This window comes from Acomys russatus, chromosome X, assembly GCF_903995435.1.
Source record: "Acomys russatus chromosome X, mAcoRus1.1, whole genome shotgun sequence".
NCBI lineage: Eukaryota > Metazoa > Chordata > Mammalia > Rodentia > Muridae > Acomys > Acomys russatus.
The window spans coordinates 99,363,758-99,389,437 of NC_067169.1; the positions used below are offsets into that span (position 1 = coordinate 99,363,758).

Consider the following 25,680-nt stretch of genomic DNA (forward strand, 5'->3'; position numbering starts at 1 on the left):
AAAAAAGTAAGAAAATCTCAGACGTATGAATAAAGAAAAGTTATTAAATGCAAGAAAGGAAAAGGTAATAAAGGCATATAAAACAAGTAGAAAAAAATCTAGCAAATGCTATGAATAAGCATTACAAAACATGATGTAAATAGATAAAACTTGCCAATTATACTATTTGAACATAATTATTAAAATTATAGTTAGAATCAATGAAGCTATTTCACAGAATTACATGAAAAGATTTTAAAAAGATATAAAAGCAAAATAAAACTGAGCAGAAGTATGTTGCTTTTTACAAATAAGTTAGACTGTGATCAGTAAGAGTAAAAAGAATAGAAACAATGGTCATTACAATCATGTCAATCTCAGAGAAGATATTATAATTTTAAACACATAATCACCCAATTTAAAATGTAAATATAAAAATTAAATACTTAATCTAAACTTTAGCATCTAATACAAAATTAGGTTAAGGATGCCAGCATTCCACTCTCACCAACAGACAGATCACTCAGACTAAACAACAACAATAAAACAACAAAGGACCTTCAGAGTTTATCTATATTGTACATTGAGTTGATCTAAATGACGTTTTTCCTAAACATCATCTTATACCTACAGAATAATATTCATCTAATATCTAATGAATATTACTCTTAGGAGCATATGGAACATTAACCCAGATATAGCATATGTTTACATAAAAACACAGCTAAACAAATGTAAAAATTAAAATAATATCATAGATTTTCTATACACATGATAAAACTAGAAACTAAAAAGGAGAACATAATGTATGAACAACATTCTTATAAATAAATGGGAAGACAATAAAGATCAGGAGAAATTTAAAAACAAAACCTTGAATAATATGAAAACTACTTCACATTTTGAGATCATGAAGAAAGAAGTGTATAGCAATAAGCAACAACAAAAACTTAGTGTTATTTCAAATAATGCAATGCTCAAACTCAGTGATGCAGAAAACAAAGAATAAACCATTGCTTATATACTAGAAAGAGAAAATGTGAGAAAAAAACTACAAAGTATAGTCTCAATATAAAGAATAATAAAACAAAATTGTATTTTTCAAAAGGTAAACAGAATTTCAATAAAATTTATAAAAAAGGCAAGCAGAAAAAAGAAGTCCCAAAAAAATGTTGATAGAAATATATACATTAGACTATCATCTCTGACAATGCACAAACATCAATTTAAAATGGATCAAAATTTCAAAATGGAAGGCACATAAATGAAAATACTATAAGAAAATATAGAGGTAAATTTAAAGATATCAGTATAGGTTAGGATATTTTCATTTTTATCTTTGTATTACTTTTTATTTATTATAATTTATTCATGTTACATCACGATTATTATCCCCCTGCTTTATCTTTCTGTTGTCACCCTCCCTCTCTCTTGCACCCTTATTACCCTCCCCTAGACTTCTGACAGAAGAGAACCTCCTCCTCCTCCATATGACCATAGCTATCAGGTCTCATCCAGATAGCCTGCTTCTCTTTCCTCTGTGTGCCAACTGGGGCTCCCCGCAGAAGGAAGTGATCAAATCGGGGGCACCACAGTTTATTTTAGAGGCAGTCCCTGCTCTCCCCAAAACCATGGAGAATGAGTTGCCTGTTCGCTATATCTGAACAGGGAATCTAGCTTCACTGAATGCACTGTTTTTGGTTAGTGAAACATTTTATGTGGGTCCCACCTAGGTCTTGATGATCTCCTTTGGGGCTCCTGAACCCTCTGGCTCCTTACATCCCTTCATTTTTCCATATCTCTCTTGATATTCTACCCAGAGTCTAGCAGGGAGCCCCAGCATCTGTCCCAATCCTCTGCTGGGTGGACTTTCTCAGATAACATCTATGTTGGGCTAATATCCACTTGTAAGTGAGTGTATACCCTGCTTTTCTTTCTGGAGCTGGCTTATCTCATTCAACATGATCGTTTCTAGCTTCATCCATTTGCCTGCAAATTTCAAGATTTCTTTGCTCTTAATACCTGAGTAGTATACCCTTGTGAAGCTGTACCACTGTTTAAATTCATTCTTCAGTTGAGGGATATCTAGGTTGTCTCCAGATTCTGGCTATATGAATAAAGCTCCTATGAACATATTTGAGGATTCAGAGGAAAAGCAACTTTTATTCGTGGCTGCTTTAAATGCAAATTCATATAATGGTTATGGAAGAATCAGAGGGCCACTCATTCATATACTCAGGATTCTCATAAAATTACTAAACTGAAAGCTATAATACATATGCAGAGGACTTGGTGGATACCCATGCAGGCCTTGTGCTTGCTGCTTTAATCTCTGTGAGTTCATATGAGCCTTGGTTTGATGATTCAGTGGGCCATGATCTCCTGATCTCCATGATCCCGCTCTTGCTCTTAAATTCCTTCCACATCCTCATCTGTGGTCTTCCCTTGAGGCTCCTTTTCTTGTGATGATTTGCCTTGTTCATATTCGATGTAATTCTTTTTGTTTTATCTTATATTTTATTTTGTCATGTTTTGTTGTTGTCTATTAGAAATCTACTTTTTTCCTTTGGGGGTGAAAAATGTTTTCTTTTTAAAATTTTATTGAACTTGATTCTTCTTTCATACAATATATCCTCACACTTTCTGAGAAAGCCACGGTTGAGTTATTTTCCATTGTAGGAAAAAAGGGTTATTTTTTCTTGGTTCCTTCAAGATGTTGCCAATATTTTAATTTTTGGAGTTTAACTATGACATATCTTTCTGTTCATTTCTTTGGAATTGTCAGTGGGATTAAATCAGACTTTTAAGTATTATTCCATTTTGTGAATTTTGGTATTACACTCAAGTCTGGCTTGATTAGCATGAACATTAGATTTTTCTGTTTTATGCTTATACATTCATGAAAATAGCTGTATCTCTTTTCTCAGTATTTTCTAAATATGAAAATTCTCAATTATAAATTTGTTACTATTTATTTCTATTTTCTTTTTATTATGCTATTCAGCTTATCTACTGAGCTGTTTGTTTCAGTTTGTATTTCTGACGAACTAAATTTTCATTTGTTCCCTTAAATGTTCCTGTTTTGCTGTGATTTTCTTTGTTATTCACTAGGGTTATTACTTGATTCATTGGTTTTAAGGACACTACAATGAAACCTGCTTTATAGCTTCTTTAGACTCTTCATTAAAAAATTCTAATACCATTGTCATCTTTCTGTTTCTATCAATTGGTTTTAGCTATTCACTACATTTGAAATAATCTTACTTCTTTACATATGTAATTTTTATTTAATATTTGAAAATTGTATACACGTCTATAATGTATCTTGATTATATCCACCCTCTATTTCCCCCTCTAAGTCTCCCCAGAATCCCTCCATTTAATCTTCCTCCCAAGGTTATTTCTTCCTTTTGTATGTTTATTTATATTTATAAATAAAAATAATTTTATCATATAAATACCTATCAAATGTTTATATTTTATTTATTAACTCAGAGAGTCCTGTGAGGACAGGACTTATGCACTTGGGTTCACAGTCATCCATTATATAGGGAACCTTCCAATGGCCACAATCCTGAAGAAAGTGACACTCACTCCCTAGCAACAATCAATGGCTAATGGCTCCTTAAATAAGGAAAATGACTAGGGAGCCTTTCCTTTTCACATTCTGGACTTTTTAACTGTCTTGAACTTGTTTAGTTCTTCTGGAGCTAACTACTGCTTGTGCTAGTTTATGTTTGTAGTAGCCACGTCGCTGGAAAGAATGTGGTAGCTGGAGAGTGGGGAAGAGTGCACTGAAATACTGTCATCCAGACATAAAATGGCTCTTACACTCATGATAAAAGATGTTTGAATAATATGTGGTCCTTTTTCTCTGTGAATCAAGGTTTCACTGTATAGTTCGAATTAGAATGGTACTCTCTGTGTAGATCAGACTGGGATACAGTTCAAAAAAATTCACTTGCCTCTAAAATATTGACACCAAAGTTGTGCGCTACCACATCTGACTTACATTTTGACAGTTTATTATTTTGATGTGAGATTTGAACTTTCCATTTTTACTTTTGTTTAATGAAAATGTAATTATGTAATTTTTCCCTCACTTTCCTCTCTCCTACCCCTTCCATGCTCCACACCCAATTCCCAAATACATTTCAACATGCAAAATGATGTTATTGGCATGAAAAGGTAGGAAGTAAGCTTCTAGGCCTCTGTTGACCATAGAGGAGGGTGCTGGTATTTGCTCCACATGATGTCTTTTGATATTGTAAAAGCAAAATTCTTTGCTGGTGGAAAAAAAAGAGAAAGAGAGAAGGTGAATTCATTTGCCATATATAGGAGAAAATTTCAAGAAACTTAACATTACAGTTGGTTATAAGCATGCTAACATTTTACTGGGATTAAAAACAGACTCAATTTTTTAAAAAAATTCTACCTAATAACTAATCTGGAAGGATCAAAAATGTCTACAAAAGGAATTAAATGGAATTTAGAACCAAAAAGAAGGTGATTAATTCACTTTTAGAAGTAAATTCTGTCTCATTTGGTTAAAAAAAAAAAAAAAAAAAAAAAGAAGCCTCATTGTAACACAGAAAGATCTAAGATGTAGTCTCCTCATTTGGATTTTACTGGTAGAGATGGTGGTGAGTCCTAATTGTAGCACACTATTAGAAAAAGTCTTTCTGATCAATTCTCAAATTCATATGGAGAAATAAAAAACCCAGAATAGCAAAAACAATTCTATACAACAAAAGATCCTCTGGAGGAATCTCCATACCTGATCTCAAGCTGTACTACAGAGCAACAGTAATTAAAACAGCATGGTACTGGCAAAGCAATAGACTGGTGGATCAATGGAATCGAATCGAAGACCCAGAGATGAATCCACACACATTTGCTCACTTGATTTTTGACAAAGAAGCCAAATCTATTCAATGGAAAAAGGATAGCATCTTCAACAAATGGTGCTGGTCTAACTGGATGTCTACACGTAGAAAAATGCAATTAGACCCTTATTTGTCACCATGCACAAAACTCAAGTCCAAGTGGATTAAAGACCTCAACTTAAAACCAGAGACATTAATTCAGTTAGAGGAAAAAGTGGGGAAGAGCCTGGGACACATAGGCACAGGAAACACCTTCCTGAACAGTACACCAACAGCCCAGGCCTTAATGTCGACAATTAATAAATGGGACCTCATGAGGCTGAGAAGCTTCTATAAGGCAGGAGACACTGTCAAGAGAACAAAGCAACAGCCTACAGAACGGAAAAAGATCTTCACCAACCCTTCATCTGACAAAGGTTTAATATCCAAAATATATAAAGAACTCAAGAAATTAAACACCACAAAACCAAACAACCCAGTTGCGAAATGGAGCTTGGAACTTAACAGAGAATTCTCAACAGAGGAATATCAAATGGCCAAGAACCACTTAAAGAAATGCTCATCCTCATTAGTCATCAGAAAAATGCAAATCAAAACGACACTGAGATTCCATCTTACACCCATCAGAATGGCTAAGATCAAAAAGTCAAGCGACACCACATGTTGGCAAGGATGTGGAGAGAGAGGAACACTCCTTCATTGCTGGTGGGAATGCAAACTAATACAACCACTTTGGAAAGCTATCTGGTGCTTTCTCAGAAAAATGGGAATAGGGCTTCCTCAAGACCCAGCTATCCCACTCCTTGGAATATACCCAGAAAATGCCCTACCACACAACAGGGACATACGCTCAACCAGGTTCATAGCTGCTCTATACATAATAGCCAGAACATGGAAACAGCCTAAGTGTCCCTCAGTAGAAGAATGGACTAAGAAACTGTGGTATATTTACAGGATGGAATACTACTCAGCTATTAAAAACGAGAAATTCCCGAAATTTGTGGACAAATGGATTGATCTAGAAATTATCATAATGAGTGAGTACACCCAGAAGCAAAAAGAGACAAACAGTATATACTCACTTATATCAAAACACTAGTCCAAGGGATACGTACCATGAAAATCTTTACTTACCAAGAAAGTGGGTCAGAGAAGAGGACATCCGATTGAGACTTTAGGCAAGAGTAGCATGGAAGAAAGAGGAAATATTAGGACCCACAGGGTCCTGGAAACCTACAAGAAGAACTTTATGACAGGCAGATCTGGGTCCTGGGGTCCTCCTCAAACTAAGGCACCAGCCAAGGAGAATATAGGCAGTAAGCTTCAAACCCCTACCAAGACCTAGCCGACGAACATGATATTCTCCACCGTTGAGTGGAGAGTGAGATCTGACTCTCACACGAACTCTGGTGCCCCTTTTCTGACTATGTCCCCTGGATGGGGAGACCTGGTGGCACTCAGAGGAAGGATAGCTAGTTACAAAGAAGAGACTTGATATTCTGAGAGCATATATAGGGGGAGGAGGTCTCCCTAGGTCACGGACATAGGGGAGGGGAGAAGGGGAGAAATGGGAGGGAGGGAAGAATGGGAGGAAACAGGGGAAGGGCTAACAATCGAGATGTAATATGAATAAATTAATAAAAAAATCTAAAAAAAAAAGAAAAAGAAAACGTCTTTCTAATGTTAATGGCCTCTTGACTGCAAATAATTGTTCTGAGGTTTTCTTTAGAAGATGACTTATTTTTAATTAAAATATAATTCAGTTATTCACCCTCCATTTCTTTCCTCCTTACACTTCCATGTATCCCCCAAAAGTTGCAGTTTTCTTTTAGTTAATCACTGTTTTACACATACAAATAAATGAATAAAATTATAAATACAGCTTGTATAGTCAGATCAGTATTGCCTGAATGTATGTATATAAGATAAGTAATCATGGGGGCTCATGCCAGAGAAAACTAAGTCTCCTCACTTGATAGATGTTAATTGCCTGTAGATGTTCAAAATATAGAGGTGTGGACTCTTGAGATTTCTCCTATTTACGTTTTTGAAATTTCTTTTTTTTTAATAATTTATTCTTGTTACATCTCAATGGTTGTCCCATCTCTTGTATCCTCCCATTCTTCCCTCCTCCCATTTTCCCATTACTCCCCTCCCCTATGACTGTTCCTGAGGGGGATTTCCTCCCCCTGTATATGCTCATAGGGTATCAAGTCTCTACATTTTTGAAATTTCAACTGTTTATAGAATTTCCTGGATCCTGTTTCAACTGCCATGTTGTTATGATTTCTTAAGTATAGCTTCCCTGCCAAACGTAGGAGGCACAATATCACAGCAGACTTCCGGTTCTTCTGACTCTTACAGCCTTTTTAAACCCTCTTCCATGATATTCTTTGAAACTTGGGTGCAAATGTTCTGTGATAGATGCATCAGTTGGTGCCGAGCACTATGTGGTCAATTTATCCTTTTCATTTTTACCAGTTGTGGCTTTTTTCCTTTTTTTATAATATATTTTATTAATTTATTCATATTATATCTCAATGGTTATCCCATCCCTTATTTCCTCCCATTCTTCCCCCCCTCCCATTTTCCCCTTACTCCCCTCCCCTATGACTGTGACTGAGGGGGACCTCCTCCTTCTGTATATGCTCATAGGGTATCAAGTCTCTCCTTGGTAGCCTGCTATCCTTCCTCTGAGTGCCACCAGGTCTCCCCCTCCAGGGGACATGGTCAAATATGGAGCACCAGAGCTCATGTGAAAGTCAGTCCCCATTCTCTACTCAACTGTGGAGAATGCCCTGTCCACTGGATAGATCTGGGTAGAGGTTTGATGTTTACTGCACGTATTGTCCTTGACTGGTGCTATAGTTTGAGCAGGACCTCAGACCCCAGATCGGCCCCATGATGGGCTTTTTGTACCTGTCTGTTATGCTGCAAAAAGAGCTTCTTTGGTAAGGGGTAAGACCTAAGTGTGCGCACACACACACACACACACACACACACACACACTGAAATGTATAATTCAGTTAAGAATTATTCTGCTTTAGGAATGTAACACTAGGGGCTGGTGAGATGGCTCAAAGGTTAAGAGCACTGTCTGCTCTTCCAGAGGTCCCGAGTTCAATTCCCAGCAACCACGTGGTGGCTCGCAACCATCTATAATAAGATCTGAGATCTGGCACCCTCTTCTGGCCTGCAGGCAATACATGCAGGCAGAGCATTGTGTATATAATAAATAAACAAATCTTTAAAAAAAACAAAAAACAAAAAAACCAAAACAAAACAAAAAGCCGGGCATGGTGGCGCACTTGAGTTTGAGGCCAGCCTGGACTACAAAGCGAGTCCAGGACAGTTAAGGCTACACAGGAAAACCCTGTCTCGAAAAACCAAAACAAGGAAAAAAAAAAAAAAAAAGGAAAGTAACAATAGTATGTTCTCCCTCTAAGATCCATGGTCACACTATTCATTTGTACTTATCTAGGTTTATAGAAACAGGCATAGTTTCCCTTCTGTTAACAAAGTATTCAATCAAATTAGACAGTTGCTGTCTGCCACCACTATTGCATCTTTATGAAAATCTTGACATGCTGGTCATTGTGGTTCTTAGACATCAGAACTGGGAAGGAGTATTGACTGCTTTTCCTTTGGCAGCTTGCATGTTGCCTTCTGGTACAATGAAAGTTAGTCTTCACAGAGGAGGCATTTAGGATAGTTTCAACTCAAATTATGAGTCATATATATATCTGAAATACATAGTATCATCAGCATTATAGGCTTCTGGAAGGCAGCAAAGGGTAATAGCAATAAGCTACATAGTTTGGAGAGTCTCCTTAAACATACTGATTAACAACATGAAAGGAAATTTCTCAGTTCTGGTACTGTGTTTTATTAGATAGTCTATGGCTCTTGCAAGGAAGTATAATTCACTATGTATATCCATATATTTATATATATAGTATGTATAATTTCAATAAATATGAAATAATGTTTCTCTATGCCTTTTTCAAGTATCACTTAGTGACATTTATCTCTCCCCTTCCTTCTCCTTCTGTATTTGCTTCCCTCACTGTTTTTCACACTCCACCTCATGTCATCTGAATCAAGCTATTCTATTCTTTAGAGTTCCCCCTCCACCATAGAACATTTTTATTTTGCTGGCTTCTATGCTTACTCCAAGCAAATTTTTTCTTATCTACTTCCATAGGAAAATAAAGTTAATTTGATTATTTTTCCAAAGAATATCTTTGGGGTCTTCGTTGCCATTTATTCACCTTTGAAAACACATGGAAAATAAAACAGACATATCTGTGACTTAGGGAATTGTCATTTTAAAATAAGATGATAATTCATGTCATTATTTCATCCTCTGTATTCTGCTTATCTATGGATCTATTTTATACATTTATTACATATAACAAAGCTTATAATCCTCCAGGTATCCATTTATATACTTACTGAACATATTTATACTGGATACTTGTTGTATTTCAAACACTCCATAATTTCAGATAATATAAGTTTCATACATGGAATTCATTTCAACATTTCATTCACAGTTTGTCAGTAGGGGGATATGGTATAATGTGATATAAGGTTTTACTGAAATAACTATCAGGGTGTGGGAAATATAAGAGACAATGTAAAGAAAAATACAAATAGTGGTTGACGCTGTGGAGATTGCTCAGTAGTTAAAGTACTTGCCATATAAAAATGAGGATAGGAGGTCTGATCTCCAAAACACAGATAAGCATCAAGTCAAGATAGTGGCCTGCCTGTAACTCAAGCCTTGGAAAACAGACAGGCCATTCCCAATGCAATCTGGCTAATATGACTAGTATGGCTAGTATGATCCGTGAGCTTTGGTTTGACTAAGAGACCATGCCTCAATGAATAATGTATGTTTATTATTTTATGTTCTACCTCTCTGTTTGTTTGATAATAGAAATGAATTAATAAACAAGTCTTCCCTGTTTTAACAGTGGAAGCTCTGACAGTAAGCAAATTTGCATCCCAAGGAAATGTCGTAATAAATTTATAAAATACATGATTATTTACTTTTTTCATTTATGTCAAGAATGATTCCTTTGGATTGAATTTTATCTGTACAATATATTTATTGTACAAAGATAAATACTAACATAAATATAAAGAAATTTATTTTCTTACAATATATTAAACCCCTGTGAGATAAATAGTGGGTTATTCAGATGAGTGACTATACAGTCCATTAACTCAAGCTATTAATCCTTGTTTTGCTTCTTAATTAGATGCATGCCATGTGGAAGTAATAAATCTAATTTTACCTTTTCTAAATGTGATCTCATTGCCAATAAATGAGAAAAATAAAATTATTCATAGATTGCAAAATAAAATACACAAAACAATATCCAGTGGCGGTGAAGATATGAAGCAAGCTTTTATATGTCCCTGATGTGAATAATGGACAGTTTCAACGTGTTATTTTAAATTATTTTGGATGAGAAATCCATACCCATGACAGGTTAGAGTTCAAGGTTAGAGGTTTATTGGAGTTTTGGCAGGCCTTCACTGCCCTCATCTGGAAATTCTACTGGGAGAATTGAATTCCAAACTTGTTATCATTATTGGAAGAATACACATACTTAGGTTTGGTTGGAGGGATGATTCTGAGTCAGGTGTGATAGCACCCTCCTTTAATCACAGCATGAGGCAGAGTCATGACTTGATAACTAGAGCTACTTAGTGAGACCCTGTCTCCATTGAGGGTGGGGAAGTTTCCGTTTTCTTGCTAAGTATTGGTTGGCCTGGAATGGCAGCATAAGAAGACTGCATTCAAATCCCAGTCATGCTATCATGGTGTTTTCAAAGTCAGCAAGACACTCTCTTAGTTTGGTTTGTCTTTGAGAAGTATTTAATAGAAACTCACTTGACTAACTGAGATCCAACTGAGATGGTATCTCTAGCTCAGGATCTGGAAATTTAGCTATATCTGCAAACATCGTTAGCAACAGAATTCAAGTTGTAACTTTTATTACTGAGGGAAGATATTTATCACAGAAATCTTAATTCCTATAGCTCATGAAAATTCCACTTACAGCAAGATTTAGTATTTTTAAAACAATTAAGCAAGTAGAGAATACATACATAGTCTGCTAAACAGAAAGTCAGTGTCTACATTTAAAAAAAATCTATAACATCTATTGCATATGCCTCAAAATTATTTTCACACATGTATGCCATCATGTTCACTATATAATTTAATATACACATTATTTTCCACTAATAAGACATAGTCACTATCTGGATTTGCAAATACCAAAATAAAAATTCAGTTTAAATACTTTATAAAAATGGAAATTTTAAATTTCAAACTTGGGGTTAGATAGAGGGTGTCCTCTTCACTCTCCATGACCACTGATACTAGACAGGATTCCTAGTGGAAGGAGGGGAACACCAACCCACCCATAAAAACATTGACCCAAAATTTACCCTGCCTATAAGAAGTGAAGGGATAAAGATAGAACAGAGATTGAGGTAATATCCAACCAATGCTTAGCCCAACCTAAGACCCACCCCATAGGAGATAGACAAGCCCAGACACTATTAAAGATATTCTGCTATGCTCACAGACGGGAGCCTAGCATAGCTGTCCTCTGAGAAGCTATACCATGCAGCAGATCCAAACAGATGCAAAGCCTTGCAGCCAAACCCTGGGTAAAGCTTGGGGAGTCCTGTGGAAAAGTAGGGGGATGGATAGAAGGACAAAGAGTTGACAGGAGCACCACAAGAGGACGAACAGAGCCAACAAATCCACAGGACTTACAGAGAATGAAGCATCAAGCAAGGACCTTGCATAGACTAGACTTAGGTCCCATACACAGATATAGCAGTTGAGAAGCTCAGGCTTCATGTGGGTCCCCTAGTAAAGTGAAGGAGAGCTGACTCTGACATGAACTCTGTTCCCTGCTTTTTTATCACTCCCCCATGGCGGAGCTGCTTTGCTAGGCCACAGGGGAAGAGTTACAGGCTCAATACTGATGTGACTTGATGTGCTGGGGTGGGTTTGTGAACAGGGGGCTTCTTTTCTGAGGACAAAGGGAGGGGAATATGGGAAAGAAAGAAGGATGGTGGAACCAGGAGGAAAGGAGCAAGGGGACTAAGATAGGGATGCAAAGTGAATAAGTTAATTAATTAATTAAAAAAAACAAATTGGGATTAGAAAATTCAAGGTGGAGGCTCTGTAATTATTCCTTGGTTATATTTGCTTCCTACATATCCTGAGAAGCAGAAATGATATATGCCATCATGTGGTAAAGGGTCATGGACCAAGTCATATCTTAGGTATTTTTTATAAGACCCAAATATGGGGATCCCTTAATGCCTAATCATCTATAAAGTCATTGGTTCTTTAAATTAGTTTGTTTTCAACACCTGAGTCTCACCGGTTCTTCTTCTTTTTTTTTTCTTTTCTTTTTTTTTTTTTTTTTTTTTTTTTTTTTCGAGACAGGCTCTCTCTCTGTGTATCCTTGGTTGTCCTGGACTCACTTTGTAGACCAGGCTGGCCTCGAACTCACATTGATCTGCCTGCCTCAGTCTCCTCAGTGCTGGGATTAAAGGCGTGCGCCACCACGCCCGGCCCCTCACCAGTTCTTAAAGAATAATTAAGTAAACACATGCACTGCTTATCATCACGAGTGAACTTTAAATACATAATTGTGTTCAACAGTAAATTGTTGAATGAGTTCATCACGGTGTATGTAAATGTTTAAAATATTCAAAAGAAACACACACACACACACACACACACACACATATATCACAAATGTTATCCAAAGTTTAAATAGTACAAATGTGTTTGTTAAGTAAATATAAATAGCAGGGCATGGTGGTGCACACTTTTAATCCCAGCACTTGGGAGGCAGAGACAGGTAGATCTTTGTGAGCTGGAGGCCAGCTTGGTCTACAAAGTAAGTCCAGGGACTGCCAAGACTACACAGAGAAACCCTGTCTCAAAAAACCAAAAAAAGAGAGAGAGAGAGAGAGAGAAATGTAAGTAAAGAAACATAAAACTTGAACTAGACTTGTACTCAAGGAAGCAGGAAAGCAGGATAGTTTTACTGTGGGTTTTTCTCTTAGCTTGTGAGGAAGGTATTTAGGGAATTCACTGGATTCTCTAACCACATCAGTGCTCTTACTATCACTTATAAATGTTTTTAAAAGTTTGATTTAATGATAATTCTAGCTGGAATGAAAGTGAGTATTGTCATACTACATGCACATTTTGTTACTTTAAATATTTAAATCTATGGGAACCATCTTTTTAAATTACTACTGTGAAATATCTTCACACTTTAAAATTAACATTATACTAGATGGTCTTTAATAGTCTTTATAGACCAATGCAATTTAATCAGTCACTAACTGTATTCTTGGCTGTGTGCTCTATAGGCTCATACTATCATAAAGTAATCTTAGGAAAAAAATCTCAATGGCAATGCAGATATTCATTTCTATAGGCATTGTCTAAAATACAATATACTCTTGTATATTGCACTTGTTTGACATTTACAATTCCAGATTTCTTTCTAAACAGAATCTCAAATGGTTGATGTAAAATACCTGTGTTGGTTATACAGTTTTTACAGTTTTTTTTTTTTAATGTTTCTGATTCTCAAAGATTGGAGGTGCCAAGTAATCATTCATTACTCAGTACTCAGCTGAGAAAATTGGAAAAATACAATGGCAATAACAGATGCAGTGGGTGACTGCAGTGCCCTGCCATTAGTTTGACTTGTGTTTTTCATTTTGAGACTGGCTGAGTCACCCACAGAGAGTTATAAAGTAATACAAAGAGGATTCAAAATTTTAATAAGACTTGAGTTTCTTAAACTGAAGATAGTTTATCTCTGTCTGGATACATACGCTTATGTATTACACAAAGAGAGAGCTCAATAAACAAAGATACATGCTAGTGAAGATAGAAGCCTGGCTACTTCACACAATGTATGTGTGTATGTGTGTGTCTGTGACAAAAAAAAAAAAAAAAAAAAACCTCATTATTCTTTAGAGATCTTGAGGAGGAAACATATTTTTCTATCTAATACCTCTTCGCAAAAGAAGTTCCTGCTCCTACTATGTGCTTCAACACTTGCTTGAGGTATAAATATTTCTTTAACCAAAGAGAAATTATATCAATTAACTACATATAATCTGAGATACAATTTTAATTTTTTTTCAAAAAAAAAAAAACTATATTCTTAGGTTGTTAAATTCAAACCACTTAGAAGAATTAGATGAAAGTGATAAGGCAGAGACTATTAAGAGTACATAATGAGTGATTTCATTCACATTATTCAAAATGACTGATTTAATTGATCACTTATCAATGCATTGACACATCTACTTAAAGCTTCATCAACAATGTTGTAGGAAAGTGCCTTGTATCCCCGATCTCTCTAAAACTTTAAACATGAATGGGTGTTGGATTTTATCAAATGCTTTCTCTGCATCTAAAGAGATGATCATGTGGTTTTTTATTTTCAGTTTGTTTATATGGTGGATTACATTGATGGATTTCTGTATATTAAACCATCCCTGCATGCCTGGAATGAAGCCTACTTGGTCATGATGAATGATATCTTTGATGTGTTCTTGTATTCGTTTTGCAAGTATTTTATTTAGTATTTTTGCATCGATGTTCATAAGAGAAATTGGTCTGAAATTCTCTTTCTTTGTTGAGTCTTTGTGAGGTTTAGGTATCAATGTGACTATGGCCTCATAGAAAGAATTTGGTAATGTTCCATCCATTTCTATCTTTTGGAGTAGCTTGAAGAGTATCGGTATTAGCTCACCCTTCCAGATCTAGCCAATGGTCAGAACAGTCTCCACACTTGAGTGGAGAGTGGGATATGACTTTCTCACGTACTCTGGTGCCTCACATTTGACCATGTCCCCTGGAGGGGGAGACCTGGTGGCACTCAGAGGAAGGACAGCAGGTTACCGAGAAGAGACTTGATACCCTATGAGCATATACAGGGGGAGGTAATCCCCCTTAGGAACAGTCATAGGGGAGGGGAATAAGGGGAAAAGAGGAGGGAGGGAAGAATGGGAGGACACAAGGGATGTGATAACCATTGAGATGTAACAAGAATAAATTAATAATAAAAAAACAAAAAAAAAACAATGTTGTAGAGGAATTTTAATTCAGAAAATGAGTGCTCTGGCAAGAGATCACATCTAGAGGCCTTCTAGGGCTGTGTGATTTGGCTAGAATAGAAACACATCTTTACTCTAGGAGATCGATGCAAACAGACCTGAGTTCCAGGCCAGACTGGTATAGAGCAAGCTTCAGGTAACAAAAAGCTTAGGTCCAAGCATGGTGGTACATGCTTTTAATCTCAAACAATGAAAGTAAAGTTAGTTTGAAGAATGAAGTGCCCATGTTTGAGAGTGATGTCTAATTGAGTGGCAGAAAATGAAAGTGATGATTCAGAGAAAGATTTGAAAAAATAGAATATGACCAACTCTCATGAGAAGAGAGAGGAAAGGGAAGCTACTTAATGGGGTAATGCAGAGAAAGATAGAAAAAAAGAAGGTAGTTTTACCAGGAGGGTTTTACAGAATGATATTGAATGAGAGAACAAGATAGACACAGATGAAGTCAGAATGAGCTAGAGAATGAGAAGCCAAAAGATTAGAGCAGATTGCTTGAGTTAGTCTGAGGCCAAATAGATCAACTCAAAGGCCGAGAAAAAAGCCTGATTGAATAAATCAGCTGGGAGAAGAGTTTGAGCCAGAACAGCTGGGTTGAACCAGACAGCCCTGAGCTCAGAAAGAACAAGAAAGGGTGAGCTTATTAAGCAGTAAGTCTCAGAGACTGAAGACATTCTAGGCCATGGTTAGTTGTGTGGAGGTTAGAAGTTTCCAGGACTAGGCCAAGACAAAATATTTCAAGAACATTCTACAAAATATTTTGAAAGTTTGCCTCTGAGACAATAATTGAAATGGGTGAACAAAAGTTACTTTTAACCAGACATTATGAAATGTATCAACATCACAATTACTTGATAAAATCTAGTGAAAAGCAGCACAAATAATCAATTTCAAATTTCATGTTTCTATTTAGCTTTATCTTTTCAGTGATCAGTATCTGTGATATTTAATAGATTATTTGCATTTGTTTTGTAACACTTTTGTAGGTGAAAATACCTAGGTAAAAAAAGCCTTATTTTTAATCTGTGAGGCTGGAGAGGAATTTTAATCCAGCAATATAGCTGCTCTGATCAAATTCAAAGTCTTTGTCAGTCAGTCTGATCCAGTTGGAATGCAGACAGGCCACACACCTTTAATCCCTCTGGCTGAAATACAGACATGCCCTTAGTACACACATTTAATCGTAAACAATGAAGGTAAAGTTAGTCTGTCAGTAGAAGGATGCAATCACGTTTGAAAGTGATGTATAATTGGCGGACAGACCAAGTGAAGAATCATAGAAAGATTTGACAATATAAGATATACCCAACTCTGAAGAAAATAGACCAGGAATGAGAGACAATTTAAGAGAGCACAGGGAGGGGCAGTTGAGTTGAGGTGAGTTGAGTTGGTTGAGGTTGTTCAGATGGCAGTCAGCGAGGAGTCAGTTAAGAGGCAGTGCAGTGGCAGTTCATATAAGTTTATTCAGCTCAGTTGAATGGAGTTGAATTTGGTGCAGTTCAATTGAGGGAGTGCAGTTCATTGGTGTTCAGTTTCTTTGTGAGTTTGTGTAGAGGCAGTTGAAGCCAGAGAATAAGAAGGAACCAGAAGAGTATAACATATTGACATTGGCAGAGTTAGTTTTAGGCCAAGTATTGCAATTCATGAGAAGCTGAGAGCAACCAGATTGAAATAAATGAGTCACCTTGGAGAGGAGTTGCGTTAGAACAGTGGAGTTGACTCAGCTAGCCCGAGTTCAGAAAGAACTAGAAAGGTTGATCTTACTCAGCAGTAAGTCTCAGTGGTTGAAATATTGTGGGCCTAGGTTAACAGACAGAACCTTTGTTTCTTTTGTGTGATTATGTACCTGATAAAGCTTTGTGAAATTTGGAGCAATTTCTTTTTCTTTTTTTTTTTAATCCTATAAATATAGTACTTTTCTCTTTGTCAACAGAACATAACAAAACTGATAATCTCATATTTGTCAGAGTTAAGATTAAAATAGTTCAGGACTGATATTTTAAGTCTATGACCTCAGCTATGGGAAGGAGTTTAAGTCTTAAAGCAGTGAGTGAAAGTCTTTCTTAATATATAGCTAAAACCCCTTCAGTTCTTTAGAATTACAGCTGAAAATGTAAGACTAGGTAAACTCAATGGATGATATTCTGTTATAAAGACTTGAACTGAAATTGTTTTCATATAACAAATAGAAATACCTCAGAAAGTACTTTGAAAGTTTGTTGGATAATAAAATGATAAGATCAAGGATGATTTTTAAAAGCATAGATTCTTTCAACTGGTAAGTTCAGAATCATATATTCTTTGTCTAGATCCAGGTCATAAATATTTATATCACTATTCTGCAGCCACATTGAAGCTGTGAGTATAAAAATCTCACAGTGTTTGTCTGGAATTGATTTGGTTGAGCAGTTGAGAAGAGAAACAGAAAGTCATGACCCTATCAGATATGTGTGTGTGTGTGTGTGTGTGTGTGTGTGTGTGTGTGTTGGGGGAACATCGTGATCATTTTTAAAATACTGAATTCCTTACCTACCTTTAGAGAAACAATATGTTGGCCAACCACTGTTCCAAATTTTTTTTTAAATAAAAAGTCTCCATGAACTTCCGTACTGTGTTGAGATGGATTCATTCATCCTTAGTCTGTTTTACCTCCTTGTTGAATTTTTCACTATAGATCACTTTCCTTGACCCCTCCTCCTTCCCCATCTGAACTAGGATTAGAAAAGTGTCTTCATGGATTTTCCCTTTAGGCCTTCAAAAGAAAGGCTTTTTACAATACGGACTTCTATAATATTGAAGAAATATATGACAAATGTAACAAATTTACTGTTCCATAGCCTTCTTAGAGAAATGGTATTAACATTATTTCATATCTTATTACATTCACTGTATGACTTTTCTTCCATTTTCAAAGAAACTGTGGGATTATAAGATTTATTGAGTTTGCATGTCACTAATTTTGCCTAACAATAGCATCAAGGACAACTTAAATGTCCATATACACAGAAATATTAACTGTACAATATTCTTCTTTGTGAAAGAGGGCCTACATAGCCAAGTGCACATGTACACTTTGTTAATGATGTTTCCTACTTCAAAAGCCAGTTCTGCTTTCAATGTGGAAGGAGATCTTGGAATACTTGAAAAGAATTGGCTGTGAAAGCTGGCTTCTATCACAAAGGTCTTATAACTATATCTTAGGTTTGAGTTAATATTTCTCAGCTTTATTTGTCAGGGACACTTTCTACAATCTGTTTTTTAGTGCACTGTCAAAATTTGGGAATAATAGTCTTCTTCTTTATTTTACCACTAACATGGCATTTTCCAATCTAAACACTTAATTGCCATTCTTAAAAGATTCTAAGAAAGCAGGCACAGGCCATTTTTAGGGAAGCCACTCCATATATTTTTTAACTGATAAATAATAATAACTATATCATGTTTTATCTGGAAAATTATAGTAACTTTCTGGTAGATTCCACTCCTTTTCCTCCTTTTTCCTTTCGGTTTTAGCATGTAAATAATAATCATGCACCTTCGCCTGAGCCATCTTGTTGTTTCCAAAAGGTGTATACACTTTTATTGAAGACTAACTTTATTTTCCTGTGGTATGATTTACTTTTAAGGTATTGATGGATTATATTCAATGCTTTTCATTATAAATCAAATTGTAATTTTATTTTATTCATAATTTACAAGTAAAATAATAATTCCAATGAAATTATCATTTTTATCTATAATACATCTTTATTCTCACATCCAGGGAACAATGTCACCTTGTGGCACTGATATTTGAATTGAAATAGAGGTTAATCACCTGAATATTTGTGAAAGACTGCTTAGGCCACATGCGGGGCACAGCGTGTGGAGATTAAAGTAGGTCCTGGGGTGATGGCCCACCTCTGAAGCTGCCATGGTTTTTATGTTTTCTGAGATGGTAGTGTTGTGAGTATAATAATCACTGTTAGAACTAGTGGCCCAGAAAGTCTGAAGCTTGAAACCCGGATTTGTGATCTAAGTCTAACATTACATCTTCAAGAAGAGGTCAGCTCTCGGGGCTGGAGAGATGTCTCAGAGGTTAAGAGTACTGTCTGCTCTTCCAGTGGTCCTGAGTTCAATTCCCAGAAAGCACATGGTGGCTCACAACCATCTATAATGAGATCTGGTGTCCTCTTCTGGTGTACATGCAAGCAGAACACTGTATACATAATAATTAATAAATGTTTTCTTTTTTTTTTTTTTTAAGAAGAAGTTAGCTCTGGACCATTCAGAGCAGTCCTAAGCAATCTGGAATATTACCTAGGAAATATAACTAGGAGACAGGCTCTCATAACTGTTATCAGGACTCAAAATTACAATGTTACTATTGAAAAATATCTTTTAGCAGTCATGATGCATGTCATATTATGGTTGCAAATCAGACAAACTGCCTTTTGTATGTACCAGTTACTTTCTAGAATCCTTCCTAAATATTTGTGCTGTTTTTCTTTTAAAGTAATAGGTTACCAGCATTTCACAGTACTTTCTTCCTAGCACTGATAAATCATATTTTATCCTTATAGTCACTTCTTCATTGGGTGCATTATTCCAATATGTGTCCCAAATTCAAAATCCTTAATTTAATTGGTTACCTTCTGGTTGCATCTTCTACATTAATGTCTCTATATTTACTTGTTGTAACAAATTTTGTGTTCACTACAGAGCTTCAGAGTCCACGATTTTAGTTTTTCCACTTCCATATAAAATGAGAAATATTCTTCTTTACTTTATTTCTCCCTCATGTTTTACCTATTAATCTTTATATCTTCCTTGGAGTCTCTTTAATATTTAATTCATTTTAAATAACTGAAACCATGATATCATACTCCAAGACACCCAAATAATTGAAGGTATTCTTGTATAACTCTTTACTTTTCTGATAGATTTATATTTCTTGTCCTTATGTCTTCTTGTCCTTAATCATTACTTTAAAAGGTAGCTTTTGGAGAGACCATAAATTTGATTAACTCAGCAACATTGGCCTTGAAAATGTCAAGAACTGGTGAATATGAGAATTATGGAAATATGGAAAAGGCTGTAGCAGACCTCCACACACCATTTATCCAGAATTTTAATTTCTAGAAATTCATCTGTACATATACATTGACAAGTACAAGGATATATGCATCTAAATACTGTACTAACAATCATTTATCTGTAAGTATGTCACATATACACAGGAATCCTTATCTATGCATAGACTCTTTCTATGTTGTTACAAAGGCTTAAAAATGTCCTCCTGATAAACTATGGCCAGAGGCTAGAAATCCAGAAGTCTGAGACTTTTCACTGTATATCTTTTAAAAACATTGCTCATGTGTATGTTTTTTCATCTATGTGAAAGTCTGCCATATATAATCAAGGGTCTACAGGGGCCTGAAGAGGGTATAAAATCTCCTGGAGATGGAGCTAAAAGAAGTTATGAACCTTCATACATTGGTGCTGGGAACTGAACTCAGGGATTCAAAAAGGGCAGAAAGAGTTCTTAACTGCTGAGCCATCATCTCCAGGCCCAGTATCATTTATCTTTTAATTTATACATTTATTTTACAAAAGCAAATATGCAAAGTGAAGCATCCATAGTTAAAGCCAAGGCTCCTCTCCTAGAAAGTTTTGATTTAGATAAATACACTCCTAGAAGGAAAATTAAAGATAAAATACCTATTTACTCATTTTAAAACTTATTTTAATTACTATGATGATGAACACATTTTTATTTTATTTTATTTTTAGAACACATCACATATTCAAAAGTGATCCACATAAAATAATTATCAATGTATCTAATGCAAACATCAACTACACCCACTTTGATCATAACTACTAGCCTTTCATTTCAAATGGCTACCTGGACTGTGTTTCTTGAAGGATAAGGAAATGTCGTTAATCACCAAAAATATCTTCCTAATTGTCCTGAAAATTCAAGTCATATTTGATTAGCTATGAAAATCTTTAACATAAATGGCACTCAAGAAAGCAAGTCATAATACAGTACTTACAAAAAGACTACTTTAGGGCTAAGCATGGTGATGATCAGGTTTTTCTAAATTCAAAATGTGTTGATTAATAATTTTAACAATATTGTATAATTCTGTAAGAAAACACACATTGAGTCATTTTATACACCTGCAATATACAATTGACAAATACTGAGTTTTCCTACATTCAAATGAAAGACACTCCAAATGTTAATAATCTAGAAAAAGTATATTTTTAAAATTTTGATTAAGGCGTTAAATATTATCTTAGATCAGTCCAACAGACATTTTAAACATGTTTTCTCAAAGTGTCATGTACATGAAATGTTTATGTGACTTGATCAGACTATTGAAATGCTGGTAAAACTAAACTGCGGAAGTCAGTGATGACAATGACTGCACTGGCCTAAAGAAAGAAACTACATAAATCACTCAAAAAAAAAAAAAAATGAATTAAGGACTTCTTAAACTTTTTCTATGACAATGAAGAAAATGTACTGCTCTGAGAAAAAGTGCCAAAGTAAAACCAAGTGTTGATTGCCAAAAGGATATAGGAATCACTCCAACTCTCTTTCCCTCTCTCCCTTTCCTTCTCTCTGTCTCTCCTCCTCTTACTACTCCTCCTAGCTCTTTTTTTCTCTTTTCCCTTTCTCTGTGGTTGAGCACTAGAATGTTATGTCAATAACACTTCCAAAATAAGACACACACAATTAGACGTGTGCATGCCCACATCACACACAAGCACATATGTGAAGAACATTAGCACTTTCGCAAGAGGCTTTAACTCCAGAGACCTGCATAGTTGCCATGGAGGCCTGAAGGGAGTGGACCACCACCGACGAAGAGCTTCATCTCAGGCCAGTTGTAGCAGTGAGTGTAGAGCGCATTGCGAAAATCCTCGGTGCCACCAAGGTAGTTCACCCAGAGTTCATCTTGGTTGAGCCAGCCTCTGCCACAAATGAGTTTGAGCTTCCTCCCTGTGCACCCTAGAAAAGAGTCTGGACTGCCTGAGGCCCTCTCTTCCAGGAACTTCTGGGCACGGATGTCATAGAAGAGTAGAGAGCCATGGCCAGTGCCCACGGTGATGATGTGCTGGTAGAAGCTCAGAGAACGCACACCTGTGCCTCCCTCTCGGGAACACAAGGGCCTGATGTTCTGCTGGCGTTGTCTTGGATCCAGGAATGAAACATGAGACTGAGATCCCACAGCATAAAGGGACAACTCATCACAGTAGGTGAGACACACATTCTCCCGGCAGTAGGGCAGCCTTAGGGACAGCAGCCTAGACAGGGAGCTCCTGGCTTTCCACAGGTGGAAGTAGCCATCCAGGGACACAGCTCCCAGCTCTTGGTTTTTGCCACTGAATGCAAGGGCCCTCACTTTGCGGTTACCCGGGTTAGAGGTGGCCCTGGGGATGGCTTCCATGTCCCTTGGGCGAATGTGTGAATACCGTGGAATCCCTGAATTATTGTGCCAGGGAGTGCTGCCACTGAACACGTCAGGATCCACCCGCCAGAGTGCCACGGTGCCATCGCGTGAACCACTCACAGCCACGGTATCACTCATCCACGCAATAGCAAAGATCCAGTCTCTGTGGCCTTGGCGGTCCCCTAAGCACACAGGGTCTAGTGTGGGTAGCTGGTAGACTGCTAGACTGTTGGGGTTTTCACCTCCTGTGGCCAGGAGACTCCTGGAGGGATTCAGCTGGATGGCGTGGATGCCACAGGTGGGCTGGGCACGAGTTTGTCCAGGCCCTCTGTCCCTCATCAGGGGAATGCGAGTAATCCGGCCAGTCTGGACATCTATCACGAAGAGCGTGTTGCACTTTGTGCCACACACTACCTGCCTGGCATTTAGCCACTGCGAAGCGAACACTTTGTTGAGGGGGCCAAGGGCCAGCTGGCGCTCCCTCAGCAGCTCGGGCAGTCTGAGGACCCTGTAGCTGCGCAGGTCGCCCTCGAAGCCCTCGAGCCCGGGGTAGCTCTCTGCGCCCAGCGCGCGGCCCGTCAGGTAGTGCACCAAGGAGCGGGGAGCCGTGGGCCGCCGCGGCCTCTTGGCCACCAGCAATGGTCCATTGGTGCAGTTGGTCCCCGCAGCCACAGCTGCCTGGCTGGGCGATGCAGAGCTCCCTGCGCCCTCCTCGATCTCGGAGGCTTTCCGCTTCCTGCTACCTGTTTGCTGAGGGGCCATAGCGGGTGGCAGGCGGGCTGCACAGGAGGCGGCGTCTTGGTGACGGAGGCGCTGCGTGGCACCCGTGGTGGCCTTGGTGGCGGTGGGACGGTTGTTTCTCAGAATCAGCAGGGAATGGCACGGAGCCCCAGGGGCCAGGAGGCTGCGTGATCCCTAGGGCGCCGAGTGTCCTGGGTCTTGGATGCGTTGGTGGCAAAAGAGGCGAGCAAGGATTGTACGCTTGGAAGCTTCTGGGCAACAGCGGATTGTTGCTTAGAGGGTGATGGCAGTGCCCAAGACTTGGGCGAGGGCGGGAAGTGCTGCCGTCTGAGAGGTGGTGAAGTCAGTGTGGGGCTAGGGAGAGTGTGCTAGAGACCTGAGGGTGAGAGGCGGAGAGAGTGGGAGGGGCGGTTGGCCGCGGGGTGTTGGGTAGCACAAGGCAGTCTGGGTGGGGGTTGGGAAGAAGCAGAGTGGATGGACGCTGAGGAGAATTGTGTGGAAACTCTGGGGAGATTTCTACAGGGCTGAGCTCCAGTTAGCTCAGTAGCTAACACAAGTTTTTTCACCAACCTCACAACAGCTCCCAAGTAGCCTTAAACATCAAACCATAAAATATAATCAAGGAGAGGATCAAAAAGAGCATTGACCATGACACGTGGGAAGAAATAAATGTGCACTTGGTTTAATCAGAGGACGCTTTGACAAAGATTGTTCTTTGAACTGGACTAGGGATGGCGGCATTTCAAAGTGGTCTCTATAATTTCTTTTCTTCACTCTCTGTGTAAGTCCCTCTACTGATTGTGTTTTAAACTATTCCAGTCTTATTTTGTTCTTGTTCCTTTTTATCTTCTGAGTTTGACGTCTCTGTTCCTGATCCACTAAGCTTGAATCTCTGAAGGTTATCTTGTTAATATCCACACCTTAACCTCAATTAAGGCCAAGGTATAGTAGGGAAATAGTCAAAAGGAACCTCAGGAGTTTAAGGGGACTATAGTGACAAACAGATGGAGACATAGAGGTTTGAAACAAAGGGAATTAATCTTCATTATGTATTAACTTTTCAGGAACCTCAGAAGCCTGAGATGATGGGGCTCCTGGTAATGGCAAAGAAGAGATCCTAAAGGGGGCAACTCCCTATTTTCCAGTTAGGAAAAGTCCAATTTACATAGTCAGGACCAGCCCTCTAGCAGAGTTGTTTCTTCTATGAGGGATAGTCACAACGTCAGGAGGGGCCTTGAGGAACAGATATCCATAATCACAGATGGTGAAAACATTTCAGAGGAAGAACATGGATGCAATGCTGATAATACAGATATTCAGAGTAAGGATTTTGTCATCTCAGAAGTGAGGAGATCCCTATATGTTGTGTAGCTTTAGTGTATCCAGTTCGTTTGCAGTCACATGCTAACCATGGCCAGTTACAAAGTGTACCTTTGAGTGGGAGATTGGTGGCTGTTACCAGAGTACATGAACTTGATCCTCTTTCACATAAGTATATTTGTTGAATTGGCCGCATGTGGTATGAGGGTGAAATTTAACATATCTGGTCAGTCATAAAAGATAATGGAGCTATTTGTTGTTATATTGCATACCTAAGAGACCACAGAAGTCAGCCCAGACTACTATACCCCAATTTCTTCTTGTTAATAAATATTAAATATAATACAGTAACATGTTTCTTTTGCTAAATAAAATACTAATATAAAACTTCTAGTATTAAGACTCTACTTTTTGTTAATGTAAATATGATAGTTTGTATTTAACATTCAGATTCCATGCTTTACATCAATATATGAATTTTATTAATTTTATCTAGGATATCATATGTGAAATGTTTCATTCATGTCAATGTCTTTAAATTACTCTGTGCTCTTAAAGTTATTAGGCAATTTCAGAAAAGAAGCAAGTGATACTGAATGATACATAGATCAGTTTCAGCTTTCAATATAGAGTATTTATTTGTATTTCTTTATATTTATAGAAGGTACAGTTTAGAAATATGTAAAACTGCAAACTAGTGTTAAAGGTGAAGACATAGTGGCATGCTAGTAAACCTTTCAGATGTCTGTAGAGTTTTCTGGGTCTCTATTAGTTACTTCACTTGCTTTTGAAGAGTGTTGTGTCTATTAGAATATTATCTCCTCTATCCTTGCAAATCTCCTGTGTCTGTTCATGCTCTTTGTTCCAAATTATCCCTCTATCTTCCTGTTTTAGCCCTCTTCAATTGGGTGGGATCTTATGTGAATGGCTGTAAGATAGCTTCATGCTGTTCTGTAATTATTTAATTCATTTACATTCTACTATCTCAGTTACACAGTAAATATGTCAAGAGATTATAGACTAACATTTTACATAAATTCACAGTACCGCATAGTTCAAGGTATGCAGCTCATGGCTAATAAAATTTTATGGTCACCCATTGATAAAAAAGAATAAAA

General features: G+C 37.4%; 1 protein-coding gene across 1 annotated transcript; it reads right to left on the minus strand.

Moving 5' to 3' along the window:
• Nucleotides 1-21,853: 21,853 nt before the first annotated feature.
• Nucleotides 21,854-23,266, minus strand: LOC127184947 (DDB1- and CUL4-associated factor 12-like protein 2). Its single transcript, XM_051141411.1, has one exon. The coding sequence runs from the start codon at nt 23,261-23,263 to the stop codon at nt 21,854-21,856; it is 1,410 nt and encodes a 469-aa protein (XP_050997368.1). The 5' UTR covers nt 23,264-23,266.
• Nucleotides 23,267-25,680: the final 2,414 nt, after the last annotated feature.

Excerpts from the sequence above, each read along its gene's own strand:
- LOC127184947 (XM_051141411.1), bottom strand. The coding sequence starts at position 23,263 with ATGGCCCCTCAGCAAACAGGTAGCAGGAAGCGGAAAGCCTCCGAGATC.